Source organism: Bufo gargarizans, chromosome 5, assembly GCF_014858855.1.
Source record: "Bufo gargarizans isolate SCDJY-AF-19 chromosome 5, ASM1485885v1, whole genome shotgun sequence".
In the NCBI taxonomy this organism is placed as follows: domain Eukaryota; kingdom Metazoa; phylum Chordata; class Amphibia; order Anura; family Bufonidae; genus Bufo; species Bufo gargarizans.
The window spans coordinates 61,169,020-61,189,808 of NC_058084.1; the positions used below are offsets into that span (position 1 = coordinate 61,169,020).

At 42.2% G+C, this 20,789-nt stretch overlaps 1 protein-coding gene across 2 annotated transcripts in view; it reads right to left on the reverse strand.

The window, feature by feature from the left end:
• Positions 1–20,789, reverse strand: part of HNF4G (hepatocyte nuclear factor 4 gamma) — a 166,834-nt gene that overhangs the window by 35,595 nt on the left and 110,450 nt on the right. For both annotated transcript variants that reach the window (XM_044293880.1, XM_044293879.1), the window contains 3 exons: positions 10,652–10,823; positions 8,437–8,531; positions 4,964–5,070 (listed from right to left, as the gene is read on the reverse strand). In XM_044293880.1, coding sequence (XP_044149815.1) covers positions 4,964–5,070; positions 8,437–8,531; positions 10,652–10,797 — 348 coding nt within the window. In that variant the 5' untranslated portion in view covers positions 10,798–10,823. The remainder of the gene's footprint in view (positions 1–4,963; positions 5,071–8,436; positions 8,532–10,651; positions 10,824–20,789) is intronic.

Sequence of the window (20,789 nt, forward strand, 5' to 3'; positions counted from 1 at the left end):
CCAAGAGTCTCCTCTGCTGCGGAGGATAAGTTCATCCGAGTCACCAGCCTCAGAAATCGCAGGTTAACAGCAGCTCAGATTAGAGACCAGTTCAATGCCACACAGAGTTCTAACAGCAGACACATGTCTAGAACAACTGTTAAGAGGAGACTGTGTGAATCAGGCCTTCATAGTAGAATATCTGCTAGGAAACCACTGCTAAGGACAGGCAACAAGCAGAAGAGACTTGTTTGGGCTAACGAACACAAGGAATGGACATTAGACCAGTGGAAATCTGTGCTTTGGTCTGATGAGTCCAAATTTGAGATCTTTGGTTCCAACCACCGTGTCTTTGTGCGACGCAGAAAAGGTGAACGGATTGACTCTACATGCCTGGTTCCCACCGTGAAGCATGGAGGAGGAGGTGTGATGGTGTGGGGGTGCTTTGCTGGTGGCACTGTTGGGGATTTATTCAAAATTGAAGGCATACTGAACCAGCATGGCTACCACACCATCTTGCAGCGGCATGCTATTCCATCCGGTTTGCGTTTAGTTGGACCATCATTTATTTTTCAACAGGACAATGACCCCAAACACACCTCCAGGCTGTGTAAGGGATATTTGACCATGAAAGAGAGTGATGGCATGCTGCGCCAGATGACCTGACCTCCACAGTCACCGGACCTGAACCCAATCGAGATGGTTTGGGGTGAGCTAGACCGCAGAGTGAAGGCAAAAGGGCCAACAAGTGCTAAGCATCTCTAGGAACTCCTTCAAGACTGTTGGAAGACCATTTCAGGTGACTACCTCTTGAAGCTCATCAAGAGAATGCCAAGAGTGTGCAAAGCAGTAATCAAAGCAAAAGGTGGCTACTTTGAAGAACCTAGAATATGACATATTTTCAGTTGTTTCACACTTTTTTGTTATGTATATACACTCACCTAAAGAATTATTAGGACCCACTTTTGCCTTCAGAACTGCCTTAATTCTACGTGGCATTGATTCAATAAGGTGCTGATAGCATTCTTTAGAAATGTTGGCCCATATTGATAGGATAGCATCTTGCAGTTGATGGAGATTTGAGGGATGCACATACAGGGCATGAAGCTCCCGTTCTACCACATCCCAAAGATGCTCTATTGGGTTGAGATCTGGTGACTGTGGGGGCCATTTTAGTACAGTGAACTCATTATCATGTTCAAGAAACCAATTTGAAATGATTCGAGCTTTGTGACATGGTGCATTATCCTGCTGGAAGTAGCCATCAGAGGATGGGTACATGGTGGTCATGAAGGGATGGACATGGTCAGAAACAATGCTCAGGTAGCCTGTGGCATTTAAACGATGGCCAATTGGCACTAAGGGGCCTAAAGTGTGCCCAGAAAACATCCCCCACACCATTACACCACCACCACCAGCCTGCACAGTGGTAACAAGGCATGATCGATACATGTTCTTATTCTGTTTATGCCAAATTCGGACTCTACCATTTGAATGCCTCAACAGAAATCGAGACTCATCAGACCAGGCAACATTTTTCCAGTCTTCAACAGTCAAATTTTGGTGAGCTCGTGCTAATTGTAGCCTCTTTTTCCTATTTGTAGTGGAGATGAGTGGTACCCGGTGGGGTTTTCTGCTGTTGTAGCCCACCTTTCTTTCCCATTCTGACATTCAGTTTGGAGTTCAGGAGATTGTCTTGACCAGGACCACAACCCTACATGCATTGAAGCAACTGCCATGTGATTGGTTGACTAGATAATCGCATTAATGAGAAATAGAACAGGTGTTCCTAATAATTCTTTAGGTGAGTGTAATTCCACATGTGTTAATTCATAGTTTCCATGCCTTCAGTGTGAATCTACAATTTTCATAGTCATGAAAATAAAGAAAACTCTTAGAATGAAGTGTGTCCAAACTTTTGGTCTGTACGGTATATATATATATATATATATATATATATATATAGTGGTGATGTGTACAGTATAAGTGCTGGGACGTGTGTATATCCCACCCAGATACCTCAGCTGGGTGAAATAACTGAAATCCAGAAATCTGCAGTGGTTTAAGCAAAGTGTAGTTTGCTGAGACAGTTTTGTCTAGATGTTGTTCTGGGCTGGATTTCATGTGGACTTGGGGATAGGTTTGGTAGTGGGATCTGCCAGTCCACACCCTTTTACTACATGTATGTATTGTCTTTTGCCGAAGGTGATCGCAGGTGAGGCCTGCTGCTGTAATTAAAGAGGGATAAAACAACCCTCTCGGAAGGACTTGGAGGGAGAAAGGCTGAGGAAGCCTGAGATGTTCTGTGTGGTCTCAGCTAGGGGGGCTGAGGGGCCATGAGGCTTTGTAAAGCCTGAAGTTTGGTGGCCCAGCGACACCTATGGAAAGAGGGTCGCACGGTCAGAGTCGGGAGGACTTCTGGACCATCTCCCCCCAAGGGTACAAGTGTGGTCACAGCCTGGAGGCTGCTGGACCATATATGGCTGAGGAAGCAGGATCTAATACTGTGTGTGAATGGTGCTCTATAGGTGAGGTAGAAACAACATGTGTATTCGGTAGAGCCCAGATGGGCAGGTGTTTATTTTCGATGTTTATGTGTGTGATGGTGCTGAAGTCCGAAATAAAGCACCTTTTGGACTTGATCGCCAATGTCAGAGGAGAAGTCTGTGATTGCGACCCCCTGAGAGAAAACAATTCCTTACAATAAAGATATATATATATATATATATATATATATATATTGCGAAAACTTGGGGGTCACTTGGCTCTCCAGGATCGCCATCTTCTCTACCTAGACGGTTGGCACACCTCAAGAAGCCACTCCAACACTGCAGATTTGGGTGTAAACTGGCCACGGCCAGCTTTATTATCACTTTTACAGTAGACCATAAACAAAAATCCTCAGCCGTCTGGCCCCTGACTAGACAGAGGTTCTCCCTCTCTATCGGGATCTGGGTCTACCACCCAGCTACCCAAAACACAACATGGTGCTTACCCCACACAGGGTTACAGGGTCCTGGCACCCACAGGCTTTGGCGCAGCCTGTTCCTTCCTTAGACTGGGAGCCCTGATTGAGGAGCTCAGCCCACATTTACCTGAGCTTCTCATCTGGCTGCTAATTACCTTCATTACCAGCCCGGCTGCTGCAGACAGTGGGAAAAACCTATTCTCCCAGCCTTTCCTGTTCTCACCCAGGCTCCTCTGGGTGAGATACACCATTTCAATGGCCTTCATATGGCCCTCTGGCAGCTCCACTGCCACTATACAGGTCCTTCTAAAAAAAATTGCATATTGTGATAAAGTTCATTATTTTCTGTAATGTACTGATAAACATTAGACTTTCATATATTTTAGATTCATTACACACAACTGAAGTAGTTCAAGCCTTTTATTGTTTTAATATTGATGATTTTGGCATACAGCTCATGAAAACCCAAATTTCCTATCTAAAAAAATTAGCATATTTCATCCGACCAATAAAAGAAAAGTGTTTTTAATACAAAAAAAGTCGACCTTCAAATAATTATGTTCAGTTATGCACTCAATAGTTGGTCGGGAATCCTTTTGCAGAAATGACTGCTTCAATGCAGCGTGGCATAGGGGCAATCAGCCTGTGGCACTGCTGAGGTGTTATGGAGGCCCAGGATGCTTTGATAGCGGCCTTAAGCTCATCCAGAGTGTTGGGTCTTGCGTCTCTCAACTTTCTCTTCCCAATATCCCACAGATTCTCTATGGGGTTCAGGTCAGGAGAGTTGGCAGGCCAATTGAGAACAGTAATACCATGGTCAGTAAACCATTTACCAGTGGTTTTGGCACTGTGAGCAGGTGCCAGGTCGTGCTGAAAAATGAAATCTTCATCTCCATAAAGCTTTTCAGCAGATGGAAGCATGAAGTGCTCCAAAATCTCCTGATAGCTAGCTGCATTGACCCTGCCCTTGATAAAACACAGTGGACCAACACCAGCAGCTGACATGGCACCCCAGACCATCACTGACTGTGGGTACTTGACACTGGACTTCAGGCATTTTGGCATTTCCCTCTCCCCAGTCTTCCTCCAGACTCTGGCACCTTGATTTCCGAATGACATGCAAAATTTGCTTTCATCCGAAAAAAGTACTTTGGACCACTGAGCAACAGTCCAGTGCTGCTTCTCTGTAGCCCAGGTCAGGCGCTTCTGCCGCTGTTTCTGGTTCAAAAGTGGCTTGACCTGGGGAATGCGGCACCTGTAGACCATTTCCTGCACACGCCTGTACACGGTGGCTCTGGATGTTTCTACTCCAGACTCAGTCCACTGCTTCCGCAGGTCCCCCAAGGTCTGGAATCGGTCCTTCTCCATAATCTTCCTCAGGGTCCGATCACCGCTTCTCGTTGTGCAGCGTTTTCTGCGACACTTTTTCCTTCCCACAGACTTCCCACTGAGGTGCCTTGATACAGCACTCTGGGAACAGCCTATTCGTTCAGAAATTTCTTTCTGTGTCTTACACTCTTGCTTGAGGGTGTCAATGATGGCCTTCTGGACAGCAGTCAGGTCGGCAGTCTTACCCATGATTGCGGTTTGGAGTAATGAACCAGGCTGGGAGTTTTTAAAAGCCTTAGGAATCTTTTGCAGGTGTTTAGAGTTAATTAGTTGATTCAGATGATTAGGTTAATAGCTCGTTTAGAGAACCTTTTCATGATATGCAAATTTTTTTTGATAGGAATTTTGGGTTTTCATGAGCTGTATGCCAAAATCATCAATATTAAAACAATAAAAGGCTTGAACTACTTCAGTTGGTGTGTAATGAATCTAAAATATATGAAAGTCTAATGTTTATCAGTACATTACAGAAAATAATAAACTTTATCACAATATGCAATTTTTTTTAGAAGGACCTATATATATATATATATATATATATATATATATATTCTCAAATACAATGCATTTTAATAGAGATAAGTAGAAAGACATTTAATACATGATCGTCTGACTGCCATTTTTTACCTGACGAGACAGAGCCTCAGCTTGTGACAATGTGTTAATGGAGGGGATGTTGCTTCCATCAAAAACACTTTTTCTTGTACTTATACGGTCTCTTTCATTTTGAACAGCTATTGAATAAAAATGAGGGGAAATATTTATAAATGCATAAATGAATAAATATATGTACAATATACATACAAAATTAATTTACATTGTGGCCCCATAACTTGAGTTTATGCCAAGCTAACTAAGGGTATGACCACATTTTTGTGGTTGTGTTGCAATACTGCCTGGCCATTAACCATGCAGACCTATAGTGCCATCCTAATTAGTTTAATTTGAGCCCGCTGTAACCATCACACAAGTGTGGTAGTGCCCTAAGGTTAAATTGTACCCCCTTTAACAGAGTATTACAATTTACAATTATGAAGGTTTTATCAATATTGTGTTTGGTATTTGAGCTCGGCTCCATTCACTTGAGCTGCAATACTAGACACAGTCATGGATAAAATGGTGCACTTTCCAGGGTTCATAATTTTGAACATTCTATCTAAAGGGAATCAGTCCCCCCCATTTTGGACTATTATATAGAGTAATAGATGCGTAGTACTGCAGATAAAGAGTCTAGATCTTTTTTTTTTCATACCGCCCCCAGTTTCCCCGCTATCAGCACTCAGAGCTGCATGGAAATACACAGTCCAGACTACTGTGCTGTTCTAACATAATGGAGAGAACTCATATGCTGACAATGTATTTCAATGTAGCTCTGAGTGCTGACAGCAGGTGAACGGGGGCAGTTTAAAAATAAAAAATAGTGATTTGGGCTCCATATCTGCAGTACTACTCATGTATTACTGTAGATAATGGTCCAAAATCAGGCTACAGATTTCCTTTAAGGCCTGTTTCTCACATCCATGTCAGTGCTGATGGCAAGAAGTTACTGTTTTATCCGTAATGTCTCTGAAGGGTCCTATTTTGGTCGGTGTGTCGGTTTTTGTCCTATGTGAGTTTACACATGCACTTTTAGACTGAAAAAGGGAATTCTAGATCATCTCCTTCCTTGATCAGTGAAAACACTCACACATAGGCCTCATGCACATGACCATTTTTCGGGTCCGCATCTGAGCCACAGTTTTTGCGGCTCGGGTGTGGACCTATTCACTTCACTTCTGTGTGCTGTCCTCATTCGTTGCTCTGTTCCGTTGCCCCGCAAAAAAAATAGAACATGTCCTATTCTTGTCCGTTTTGCGAACAAGAATAGGCATTTCTACAATGGGCCGCCCGTTCCGCAAATTGTGAAAGGCACACAGGCGGCTTTTGTTTTTTGCGGACCGCAAAAAACTGCACAGTCGTGTGCATGAGGCCATAGTCTTGAATGGGAGCATTTGGTCTGCATCCTTGACCAAAGTAAGGCATGTCTCCTTTGTTTCTCTACTGACCCACGGTCACTATAAAAGCAAGGATGTGTGAATCACGGACAGCACATGTCTGTGACTCACTGACATGTGAGTATATGAAGTGCAATGGAATAGGTATGTATGTGTACCTCTGTGGAAGTAAGTTTACATAAGTTAAATTGATGTCCATCATGCAAATGATCACAGTCACAATTCTAGCCATTCTAATAAATACATAAGACTAAAAACTAAATTAAATGGATTCCCCAGTTTCATAGAGAACCACAATCACTGGATATTTTTGCCCCATGTACAGTTCCTGTTTTTCATGTCAGAACGTTTCTTCCCCTTTATTTTAGCTTCACTAAATTGATGTTTACATGGCTTACTTCCTGTTTTCATCAGCGTCCTCCTGAGTTTTCTGATTCACAGGGCTTGCTCCACTCAGGTAACATGAAGAGGGAAGATGTAGAGTATGTGACTACTCAAGAGGGAACAGTGTAGCAAGCTGAGCACACCATATGAAACATTATAGCGCAAAACCCAACCGGAGTCTAATGAAAACAGGAAGTTCTGCGTGGAAAAATCCTGCCGGGAGGCAGTAAAGTCGCGAAAAGGGGAAGGAAAGTGCTAACTTGAGAAACAGGTACAATGTATAGTTACATAGGATGACAAAAGACACATGTACATCAAGTTCAACCTTTCTCAAATCAATTGTACAATATTAATTGTTAAATTATAACCATCCATGCCATTTCCTACTAGATAAGCATCTAGTTTCAAAATGTTGACATGGTATCTGCCGTTATTACTGTTCCTCTGGAGTAGAGCATTCCATAGTTTGATGGACAAGGGTATGGGGCACACACCTCTTAATCATTGATTTCAGGTGTTTCATTCAGTCCCAGAGCCAAATGTCTTTAAAATCCAGCCCCTAGTTTTGCAGTCTGCCTTTACAAATATTTGTGATAGAATGGGCCTTTCTAAAGAGCTCACTGAATTTGACCATGGTAATGTAATATGAGGCCACCAAGTCGCTTTTGTGAAATTTCTCGCCTCCTAGATATACCACCATCAACTGTGAGTGGGATTATTGCAAAGTGGAGGTGTTTAGGATTCACTAAATTTTTAAGTAAGCTACAGAGAGGAGTCACTAAGTGCTTCAAATTCACCAATAGTCTGGCATTAGCATTAGCACAAAAACTGTGTGCCGAGTATTTTGTGGCATGGGCTCCAACTGCATGCGAGCATTATATCCCTAATCACGATATCAAGTATTGGATGGAGTAGCGTTAGGCACACCACTACTGGACTTTAGAGCAGTGGAAAGTGTTCTGTGGAGTGAGGAATCTTCCTTCTCTATCTGGCAGTTTGATGGATGAGTCTGAGTTTTCATGTTAAGTGTCTGACTGCATTGTGCCAACTGTAAAGTTTGATGGTGGAGGGATAATGCTATGGAGTTGTTTTACAGAGGTTGACCTAGACCCCCAAGTTCCAGTGAAGGGAATTTTTACTGCTTCAGTATACCAAGATATTTTGGACATTTTTTATGCTTCTTGCTTTGTGGGAACAGTTTGTTCCAGCATGACTGTATCGTAGTGCCCAAAGCAAGGTCCACAAAGCCAGGGTTGGGTGAGTTTGGTTTGGAAGAACTTGACTAGCCCACACAGAGTCCTGAACTCAATCCAACGGAACATCTTTGAAATTAAATAAAATGGAGATTATGAGCCAGGCCTTCTCGTCCAACAGCAGCGTCTGACCCCATAAATACTCTTCTGCAAGAATAGGATAAAAATTCTCACAGACACACTCCAAAACCTTGTAGAAAGCCTTCCCAGAAGAGTGGAAGCTGTTTTAGCTACAAGTGGGGGACCAACTACATATTAATTCCTATGGATTTAGAATGGGATGTTATAAAAGCTCCTGTAGGTATAATGTGTAGGCGTCCCAATGCAATATATTGTACATAAGGCAAACTATGCAGTGCTTGGAGTACTCTGGACATATACAAAAGTCATTATGAAACAAGAGAACCTTGTTAATGGTATTCAGAAAATGACAGCAAATCAGCAAAGTAAAATCATACATATAAAATACCTTCTTTTTTCATTCCAGCTCTAAAACACTTTTTCAGGCGACAATATCTGCACTGGTTTCTTTTATCCTTGTCAACAATGCATTGTCTGCTAAATCTAGAAAATTGAAAGACGTTATGCACCATGACATATTTATGAGGCATAGGCATACATTACATTCTATGGGAATCTACTGTATACAGTATGTCATATCGTTTTTTTTTTATTTTTCTATTCTTCACAGTACTATGTCTTGTTTAATTAGATGACGCTTTACAGCTTGAAATGGGGTGTCCCAATGAGGACTGTCAAGATACGTAACTACCATACCTCTGAACTCCACAGGCAGTGAAGTGATAACCACCACGTTATGTTTTTCCATGTTATATTATCTATGCTGTAATTAGGCTATGTTAAACAAGTTATGTTAGGCAGGAGATTGTATATGAGGTCTAACATACATTTTATTGCAGGTACTGTATTTTGTGTGTACCATAGCTTTAGGAGTGTAGGGGTGGGCACGCAGCTGGGCTGGGGTCCTTAGCAATGTAGTTCCATTTGGCTACTAACACAGTAGTAAAACAGTGGAAACATAGGGGCAGATTTACTAATGAAAATGCACCAGGATTCTTGCACACATGCCATGCCTTACATTTACTAAGTGTCTTCTCTCAACATTTGGTCATGGCTTAGCAGAAAGCAGAGTGTGGCTTCATGAAAAGGAGACACAGCTTAAGATGTGACTGTGTGCCAAAACTAAGCCAAAATTGTGGTGCAAAGTAAGTCAACTAATAGGTGGTGGCTAGACAGTCTAAAAATGCACCAGATTTATCATCCAGCATCTGTTACTGTGATAAATCTGGCAAATTATTGGGGAGGGGGATAATGTATTATGAGGGTAATATTTGAAGTTACATTTTTGGAGTGTAGTCTGTTTTTAAGCAATTTATTGTTACATTTGTCACACAAATTACTTAGTGATTTCTGTGTCTAAAGCCAAAGGTTTTTTGTTATAAAGGTGCCATCAGTTTGTACTCCACCTGAGGTCTTGAGTGCACTTGGGATTATTCCCATCTTGGACATAGGGGGCATATCACACAGACGTGGCTGTCCTCCATTCATTTCTACAGAAGTCACATTAAATAGGATGGGAAGCACACCGTGCAATCGCAACCACCTATTTATTCACTTGTATCAGGCTGACAGAAATAGCTGAGCCAGCGCTAAGCTTTTTTCAACACTCCCACAGAAATGAATGGAGGGCGGACACGTGTGCGAGGTGTGCACTCTGGCACTTTGTGGGCCCTGTTCTAAGTATAGGTGTGGGTCCCAGAGGTGGGAATTGGTCCTATGAGATATTGCAGGCATATCCTAGTGATATGCCCCCAATATCCAAAATGGGCTTACCCCCTTAAATATGGCTAAAAATGTAACTCCCTATAAAACACCTGTCCACTCCTTAGTAAATACAAAATTCCTTTGTACTAGAAAATTTTCAGTTGGCTTTCTGTCTTGCAGATTTTGGCACAGAAAGTTGCATTTTAGCCCACGGCTTTCTCCCCCCCGAATGATACCTTTAAAACTAAGCCACACCCCCTTGTTCATCACAACAAAAAACTGTCTAAACCAATAGGGGCAACCTTTTGCACCAAACTGAACGTAATTTTTCACCTACATTGAAGGGCATGTATAGTAATAAATCTGTGCCTATGTGTGAACTCAACCTAAAGGCGTTTTCCTGGAAGGCTTTAAGATAAGCTCAGAAAACCCCTCTAAAGCTACAAGACATCCTTACTGTCATTATTTGATATATCCATATATTTCAGGATTAATGAATGCTATTTTGTTATGAGCAGGTGCGCGGCACAGTGGAGTGTAATAGGCTGGGAGGCTCCCCAGTGCAAAGCCACAAGGCCTCAGTGTGCTGCAGTACAGGTTTTGTCTGTTGTCATAGTGTATGTATGGAAATATATGGAATTTTATGGAGCATGCCCCTTTTTTTGGACTCAATTGAAATCCAACATAAACAAAACTCTATCACTTTGTATAAAACCCCAAGCATATAGTGGAACAGAAAGGGCCCATACACTTGTGCTGTACAGAGGAGCTGGAATATGGCCGTGTGTATGAGCCATAATGTTTATTGTAAGGTTGGCAAGTTGGTAAGTAATATTTTGGTCTGGAATATAATTATAATAAATAGCTTTGATGGACATCGAATGTGCAAAATACGGTACCTGCAAGAGTAAACATGGTTTTTCCTGATGCTACGCCTGAAGAAACCTTTGCAACCATCACAGCTGGATGCACCATAATGCTTTCCTGTAGCTCTATCTCCGCAAATTGCACACAGGCTGTTGATCCCATTGTCAATTCCGTTCATGATGACTGATTCTCCAGGAGAACTATCTAAAACATGGGGATAATACAGAAGACATAATTAATGAATGTGATAGAAACAGTAATAAAGAATGGAGGAGCAGAAGTGTCGAGCGCGAATATTCGAATAACAAATTTTAATCGCGAATATCGACACTTCGAGAATTCACAAATATTTAAAATATAGTGCTATATATTCGTAATGACGAATATTCGTCATTTTTTTCCATCTGAACACATGATTCCTCCCTGTTTCTTGCTTGCGGGCCAATGACGTCATTGGCCCGCAAGCAAGAATCAGGGAAGAATTATTTGTTCACTTCAGATGGAAAAAAATGACTAATATTCTAAAAAACAAATATATAGCAGCATATTGAATATAGTGCTATATATTAGTTTTTTTAGAATATTCGTAATTTTTTTCCATCTGAAGTCATGATTCCTCCCTGCTTAAGTTCCTTGTGGGCAAATGACTCATTGGCCCACAAGCAAGAAGTAGGGAGGAATCATGTGTTCAGATGGAAAAATGAAAAATATTCTAAAATGAATATATAGCACTATATTCTATAGTGCTATATTTTCATTTTTAAACCCACGCCTGTACTGAGAGCGCAATAATTGCATATAATGCGATCATTACCTTGCCAATTTTTGCATAAAAAAAAGAATTTAGAATATAACGAATATACAAATATATGATGAATATTCTACAAAATATTTGCAAAATATCCAAAATTCGAATATGACCCCTGCCGTTCATCACTAAGGAGCAGTACAGAATCAGCACTTTGGTATAAACTGCACCAGTGAACAGGTGGAAAATTCTGAATGTGATTTTTCGGCAAAGTGACTATTACTTTATTATAGCACTTACATTCTCATAATATGTATACATAGATTCTACAGTCAATTTGCAGAGACAATCCCTTATTTTGGAAGAGAGCTCCAGCATTTTTGGACTGTCCTAGGTTCAAAAGGGGCAGGGCTTATGTAAGTGTGCGTTCTTAGGTGGGTTTGGGCATTTCTGGGGCAAGCTCACATGCTAGTAAGTTTATGTTCAAAAGGGTTGTCTGAGCTTTATAAATGCTCGGGCAACCCCTGCAAAGAGCCTAAAATACCAAATGAATGGATACTCTCCTGTTTTCTTTTTGGACTGCGCTCCAATCCCCACTCCTGCTTTTTATGGCTGCCGCAGTGACGTTTAGTGGACACAGGTCACCACTGCAGGCAATCACTGGCTTCAGCAGAAATGTCCAATGCACAGCTGAGGCCGGAGATTGGCTGCAGTGGTGACTTTTGAATGGAACATCAGCGCTGGAGCCAAGAAGATAATGTCAGCAGCGGGAGGACCGGAGCACAGCACTAAAAGAAACAGCAGAGAAAACAGGTGAGTAGCCATTTATTTGTCATTTTAGGCCAATTACAGGGATTGACCAAGTTTTATATAACCTGGACAACCCCTTTAACCTCTCTGACTCTTAGCCTAGAATCAGTTTATATAGATTTATAACCAAGTGTATCATGTGAAAAGAAAAAGCTTGATCTGAAGAGATTGCAGTATGCTATTAGTTACAGTATATGGGGAAGGATCCAATAAAACATATTTTATTCATTTAAAAAAAAAATAAAATATTTTAATTTCTGCTCATTTTATGATTAGGAGTCCAGTGATTGACAACTATCTCTGTATGTACACTCATACAAAGAAGGCTGTCAATCACTGGATAGGACCACCCACTGGACTCCTAAGTATAGAAAGGACAGAAATCTAAATGAATAAAATGATGGTTATAATGAATCATTTTCCAGAAAACTAAATGCCAACCTACTTAGTTTATCATGCTCTGTAACATGATGTCCATAAATCATGCAGCATGTCCCAGGTGGCCGCTTCCCTTTAAAGTAGGAAAAAATATCTTCAAACAAAAAACATAAGCAACACCTTTACCAGAACTAAACTGTGTGACCACAGCCTTAATGCTTCTGTAATTCCATCTCTAAAAAAAACCTGCGTATTGGAATTCTTTTGTCTATATGCCTGTTTTGGCATTAAAGGGAATGCCTGTTTGAGTCAACCACCTGTTATCCAGTACAGAGAGTCACTGCAAACAACATATCTGACTCTGAGGGACTCAGCACCTCCCCTACCTATCCCTTGGTTGAACTTGATGGACGTTTGTCTTTTTTCAACCATATTAACTATGTAACTATGTAACACAACCCTGTTTTATATGGTACTGTAGCTTATTGACATTAATGGATGATGTGGACAGTAATTCTACATTTATGCTGCATCATTGCGGTTATTGCTGTGGGTTATTGAAGCTATTTGCTAATGGTCACTGGGGGGACTGAATGGAAGGTAGATGTTACACTGGCACTTCTTTTTAGCCGCAGAATGTGACCCTCTTGTGCATGTAGTTCCAACCATTGGATTACATATCATTCTCTTCCCTCAAAATATTTCTAGTGGCAAAATAGAATGCAGAAGGATGACCATAACACTATTATCCCTGAGATATTATATAGTCAGGCTAATAAAGCTGGATAAGGTGTAATGATCAGGAAGCATATAATCAATATAAGGGGTTTAAATCTTGAAGGCAATTAAATAAATATTTTTTATGTGACAGTGACTACTTTCAAGAAGAGGTTTATATGAATTTTTGCTGAAATAGAATATCCTAGAGCTGAGTTTAAACAAGCAATCCATTCGTTTTTCTATTTTACATATATTACTAACTCACCACCATTATTCTAGCAGTGTGATTTGCTTCACCCTAAGGGCTCATGCACACGAATGTGTGCCGGCTGGGCCCTTGCTGCGGACCGCAAATTGCTTGAATGGGGTCAGCAATCCGCACCTGACGGCCGCAAATAAGTAGGGCATGTTTGGTTCCAGATCTCCTACTGCTTCCACCCTGCTGGCTCATTGTCACAGTGCCAACCTGTTGCTGTCTCATGAACCTGCTGCCACCCTCACCCCTTGAGGATGACGATGATGAAGCCCTCTCTTCACCCAGCTTCCACGTGCTGTCATCTAAATTATCATCAACTGTCTGTTCGTCATTTATGTCACCCTCACCAGTTTCATGGCCACATCCCAGACCACTCGCAACATGTGCTCCCACCCAACATTATAAGTAGTTGTCTGCCTAAGGGAGGATGCAGCAGACCTCTCCTCCAAGTCTATGCTGGCCTGTAGCTTCTGATTGTCCTCACTAAGCTCATCCTTGCTGAAAGGCGGAGCAGAACCAGCAGCATGTATAACTTCCTGAGCAGAAGGAGCAGCAAAAGAAAGTGGCAATAGTAGCAGAGGTGAGGGCACAGAGGTTGTTTCTGGGCCATGCCAACTAAGTGTGGTGTCAGAGGAACCCACTCTTTTCTGGCTGTATGTATCTGTTGTCACCTGAGATGATGTTGAAGACAGTCAACCATTCCACTACAGCTGGATTGTTGGTCAAAACACGACTGCTGGATGACAGCGGAAGCTCTGGCCTGTTGCTGCAGCTGCTGCTACCACCACCCCTTCTTCTGCTGCTACTTGTGCCAGCTTCAACAACATTTTTGCCACTGCGCATTCCTTTTAAAGACCCAGGCAGCTGTCTGTTGACTATAGTATACAGTAACTGAATCTGTAATTTAACAGATGAAGTATGAATGGCGCAGCAGATAGACTAGAAAAAAATGTGCCTATATATTACACCATCTGTTGACAATGTGTCTGATGCACCATACGTCTATGCATCACTGAACAGATTAATAACTAATGGCGCAGCAGAATAACTAGGTACACGAGCCTATATATTACACCGGCTGTTCAGACTTAGTCTGATGCACACCACAGAGTAACAGTCGTCACTCCGCCGTTCACTGCTGCTGCGCGATGCACGTGTCCAGGGTTGGCGTCCCGTCAATGTATGAAGGAAAAAGACCGACACTCACAGAAGTAGATGCGATGCTTGTTTTTATTGCCACATGGAGGAAGCAAATGTGACGCTTTTCAACTCAACAATTGAGTCTTTGTCAAAACGGTTTTGACAAACACTCGTTTGTTGAGTCGAAACGTGTCACATTTGATTCCTCCGTGTGGCAATAAAAACAAGAATTGCATCTACTTCTGTGAGTGCAAGTATTTTTCCTTCATAAGTCTGAAGCACAGTCAGTCTATGTATAACAGAACAGATTATGAATGAATGGTACGGCAGTGAAACAAGATTGACAGGGCTATTACACAGAGCCTGTACTGTCCTTGCAGTCTCCCTATGCTCTCCCTACAGTGTCTAAAAACTCTCTCTACAATCTCCCTACACTATCCCTGCACTGTGCCAATCCAAAATTCTACAATTAAAGCTTTGTTAAACTCTGTCTCTAGCACTTTGCACATCTGTCCCTATGCTTATTTCACTATAAAATGGTGGAGAGCGGGTGGGATTAGGCTGTCTATAGGGCTGTGACATCACAGGGGATGGGTAGGTGCTGATTGGATGGCTGTCACCATTTTAGTAAAGCAACGATTTGTTACAACAAAGCGATAGAAAATTTGGATTGTTGAGAATTTAAAGGGATTCTGTCATGATATTTTACCCCTATAACCTAAACATATGCCCATGTCTGTACTAATAACATGAATCTTAAGCTGGCCTTATTAAACCTGCTTGTTGCTCTATTAGCCCAAAAAACAGGTTTTTATAACCTGTCAATCACCTACCTAAGGTGCCCAAGGGAACATCCGTTAATACGGGTGCCCGGCCGCACCCATCGCCGTCTGGTGCCCAGCGCTGCCTTCCCTGTCTTAATCGCAGCCCTCCCTGTCTACAGTGCTGCCTTCCTCACCTCCGCGCCGCCTCCGCAATCCTCTCGTCCCTCTGCCAGATCCCGTTTGTGCACACTAGGCTCAGCCTGATGCTCCTGTGCGGACTCCTGGCAGCGGCTTCATTGAGCGAAGTGCGCATGCACCTTGCCTGATGCGCATGCGCACTTCGCTCAACGAAGCCTGTATTAACGGACGTCCCCTTGGGCACCTTAGGTAGGTGATTGACAGGTTATAAAAACCAGTTTTTGGGGTTAATAGAGCCACAAGCAGGTTTAATAAGGCCAGCTTAGGATTCATGTTATTAGTACGGACATGGGCATATGTTTAGGTTATAGGGGTAAAATATCATGACTGAATCCCTTTATGTTTTCCTGATATTCTGATCAAATAAAATTTGTTTCAAGTTGATTTGTTTAACACTATTCACCACTAGAGGTACACGGTCATTGCCTTCTTTTTGTTAATATTTAAGGACTTGATTCCTGGTGGCTCTGTTCATTTGGTCCTGAATTGTGGTAGGATGGTAGCCCTGCTGAATAAATATCCTCTCAAGGTGGCCCAAGTGTTCATCCTGTTGTGCTGGAGCAGATACAATTGTAAGTGATGACCTGGCTGTAGACAATGGATTTTTTAATGTGCTTGGGGTGGAAGCTGTCCCATCTCAGGTATGTAGGGGTTTCCAATATAGGGATGTCTGTATTAAGATGTTTTGAATACTTATGGTAATGTCCAGAAAGTTGATTTCCATTTGTGAGTAATTCAATGTCAGGTTTTTGGTGGGATGAAAGTGATTGAATCGCTCATAGAACCTTAGTAGTTTTTCTTCAGTCAGTCCAGACAATTAGTATGTCATTGATGTAACATACGTAGGACAAGGGTTTTGTGGAGCAGAAAGCCAAGACATCACGTTCTAGTTTTTCCACGAAGAGAATGGCATACTGCGATGCCATTTTACTGCCCATAACAGTTACCATGCACTGTAGGTATATATCCTCACCAAGTTGGAAATAGTTGTGTTAGGATGAATTTGGTGAGTTTTAGCACTGACTCCGAAGTAATCTTTTCAGTCTCAAGATACACCTGGTAATGATTCTACATCCATAGTGGCTAGGATGGCACTATTAGAGAGGGTACCTATAATTGATAGTTTTTTTCCGTAAGTCGGTGGTGTCTTGGAGGTAGCTGGTGGTATTTCTTACCATTGGTTTAAGGATTTCCTTGACCCAGCCTAAGACTTTTTCGGCGAGGGTTCCGAGACCAGATATGATGGAACTTCCTGGATTGTCAGGTTTATGTATCTTGGGAAGCATATAGAATATTCAAATGCTGTTATTGTCCAGTATTAAGACTAGAAGCTCAGAAAAGTAAACTTTCACATAGCGTATTTGTAAACTACTTAATGACTCTTTCTCCAAGACCTGTCCTGTTCTTCTGTTTGCTGGTGTTTTACAATTTATTACTCCCCCTCTCTGTTCTTTCCTCTCTGTTTCTTGTATATCCATGTTTCTTTAGAGATTCTTTTCATTTCTGCCCTGAAGAAGGAACCCCAGATTCTTTATTTTAGTTAACTATTAAAAGGTATTAAATTACAATATTTTATATTGTTTCTCTTTTTAAGAGCATCAAGACTTCTTACTACTGGCTATCACGGTATCAAAAATTTATATCCAAAAGATTAAACCAGCATCTAGAAACCATGTACTGTAATACCACACCACACCATGACTTTCAGAACAAGAGTTATACTTTGCAGCAACTCTACTCGGTCAAATTACTGTAAAATACCACATGTAGTGTGTCCTGTGAAGTCTGCCATGTGAAAAGTGTCCATAATTGTAAGCATGAGTTCACTGTACGGAATATTGCTTTGTGCACATCCAGTGTCTCTGTGATTGCTATTTGTGCATGGCATAAAGTCGTGTTTGTGCAAGGCTGACTCAGAGAATGAATGATAGAGTAAACAGCTTTTTATGGCTTACTTTGTACAAGTGGTGAAAAGAATATTGTTTCTATGGCGTGCCATGATTTCAAAGTATACCTCTAACTATATTGTGTGATCGCAGATAAGAACTTCTAGACTGGTGTCTAGGGTGTTAAAAGAGAATGTGTCATCAGAAAACGACCTATAGTTTAAATCAAAGTTAAATGTTAAACATATTTGGTAGGCTTTGTTTTTAAAAAAAATTCATGTCAGTATCTATATATTTTTTTTAAACTGTATATAATCCTGCAATTTTCACACTAGCCACTAGGCCTAAAATATTTTAAGACTTCCTGTCTTTAGAGAGTAGCATGACTTATAAATAAGCTTAGTGGCCAGTGTAAAAATTGCAGCATTGTATAATTTTTTATATTTTTTATATAGATAGTGGCATGGAAACCTTTTTTAAAAAAAACTCACCAAATATTCTTAAAAAAATATGTTTAACATAAAAATGTGATTTAAGGAATAGGTTATTTTCTGGTGACACATTCCCTTTTACCTCGAAGAATTGCCTGATATGGATGCAAATCTCAGCTGTGAGGTGTAGTGGTTCTGTACAGGATTACAACTGCTAAATATAACCAATAGAGCAAATTTACAAATGAACCAATAAACATTTATTATGTGTTTTAGACACTTTTTGTTATTCGGTAAACAGCGGGATGTGGAGTAGCAAGAAAAGGCTGTGGCTTACCAGAACTTGGTGGGGACTGCAACCATGTGCAATAAAATTGCACCAATATTTTGGCACAAAGCAAGCCTACTAATAGGTGGTGTGAAGTTAAACAAAAGTGGCTAGCAACGTATTCATCAAATAGTGTGGGTCACTGTGAAGAATTTGGTGCATCTTTAAATATTATACAGGATTAATAATGGATAAACATCGGCCGGGACAATTGGGAAACGCGTGTTCGCAATGAAATGTTCGCGAAACACGCGTTCGCGGCGGGACCCAATTTACTTTAATGGCAGCCTAACCTGAAAAAACAGGTCATATTTGCAGCCAGCAAACACTTACTAGAAGTACACAAATAGACCCACAACATGGACAGTGACATACCAGAGGGGGATCATTGGTAAAATTTTCCACAAAAAATATGTATTTTAATCAGGAGCCATTTTTATGCATCTTAAAGGGAAAGTCTCAAAAATGTGCCCTGCTGGAGCCTAGACAAATGTTATTTTCTATCGGTTTGATGTATACAAATGTGCAGCACTTCACGTTTTAAAAGTGCCCGCCCCTTTAACAGTGACCTCCACAGTGCCCGCCCCGTTAACAGTGACTTCCACATTGCCCATCCCTTTAATAGTGCCCACGCCTTTTACAGTGACCTCCACAGTGCTCGCCCCTTCAACAGTTACCTCCACAGTACCTGCCCCTTTAACAATGACCTCCACAGTACCTGCCCCTTTAACAGTCACCTCCACAGTGTCCGCCCCTTTAACATTGACCACCCCATTAACAGTGACTTCCACAGTGCCTGCACTTTTAACAGTGACTTCCACAGTGCCCGCCCTTTTAACAGTGACTTCCCCAGTGCTTGCCCCTTTAACAGTGACTTCCCCAGTGCTTGCCCCTTTAACAGTGACCTCCGCAATGCCTGCCCCTTTAACCATGACTTCCACATTGCCCGTACCTTTAATAGTGACTGCCACTTTAACAGTGACCTCCACAGTGCCTGCCCCTTTAACAGTGACCTCCACAGTGTCTGCCCCTTTAACAGTGACCTCCACAATGCCCACCCCTTTAACATTAACCTCCACAGTGTCCGCCCCTTTAACAGTGACTTCCACAGTGGCCGCCCCTTTAACAATGACTGCATCTTTAATAGTGACCTCCACAGTGCTCGCCCCTTTAACATTGACCTCCACAGTTCTCGCCCCTTTAATATTGACTAGCCCCTTAACAGTGGTCTACATAGTGGCTGCCCCTTTAGAAGTGACCTCCGCAGTGCCCACCTCTTTAACAGTGAACTCCATAGTGCCCGCCCCTTTCACAGTGACCACACCTTTAACAGTGACCTCTACAGTGCCCGCCCTTTTAACAGTGACCTCCAAAGTGCCTGCCCCTTTAACAGTGACCTCCACAGTGTCTGCCCCTTTAACAGTGACCTCCACAATGCCCACCCCTTTAACATTAACCTCCACAGTGCCCGCCCCTTTAACAGTGACTTCCACAGTGGCCGCCCCTTTAACAATGACTGCATCTTTAATAGTGACCTCCACAGTGCCTGCCCATTTAACAGTGACCAGCCCTTTAACAGTGACCTCCACAGTGTCCACCCCTTTAACAGTAACCTCTACAGTGTTCGCCCCTTTAACAGTGACCTCCACAGTGCCCGCACATTTAACAGTGACCTCCACAGTGCCTGCCCCTTTAACATTGACCACCCCTTTAACAGTTACCTTCATAGTGGCCACCTCTTTAACAGTGACCTCCACACTACCCGCCCCATTAACGGTGACTTCCACAATGCCCACCACTTTAACAGTGACCGCCCCTTTAACAGTGACTCCACAGTGTCCGCCCATTTAACAGTGACCTCCACAATGCCCACCCCATTAACGGTGACCGACCCCTTTAAAAGCGACTTCCTCAATGCTCGCCCATTTAACAGTGACCTCCATAGTGCTCGCCCCTTTAACATTGACCTCCACAGTTCTCGCCCCTTTAATATTGACTAGCCCCTTAACAGTGGTCTACATAGTGGCTGCCCCTTTAGAAGTGACCTCCGCAGTGCCCACCTCTTTAACAGTGAACTCCATAGTGCCCGCCCCTTTTACAGTGACCACACCTTTAACAGTGACCTCTACAGTGCCCGCCCTTTTAACAGTGACCTCCAAAGTGCCCGTTCCTTTAACAGTGATCTCCACGGTGCCCGCCCCTTTAACGGTGACTTCCACAATGCCCACCACTTTAACAGTGACTGCCCCCTTTAAAAGCGACTTCCTCAATGCCCGCCCATTTAACAGTGACCTCCACATTGACCGTTTCTTTAATAGTGACCGCCGCTTTAACAGTGACCTCCACAGTGCCCACCCCTTTAACAGTGACCTACACAGTGGCTGCCCCTTTAACACTGACTTCCACAGTGGTCGCCCCTTAACAGTAACCTCCACAGTGCCAAACCTTTTAAAAGTGACCTCTACAGTGCCTGCACCTTAAACAGTGGCTGCCCCTTTGACAGTGACCTCC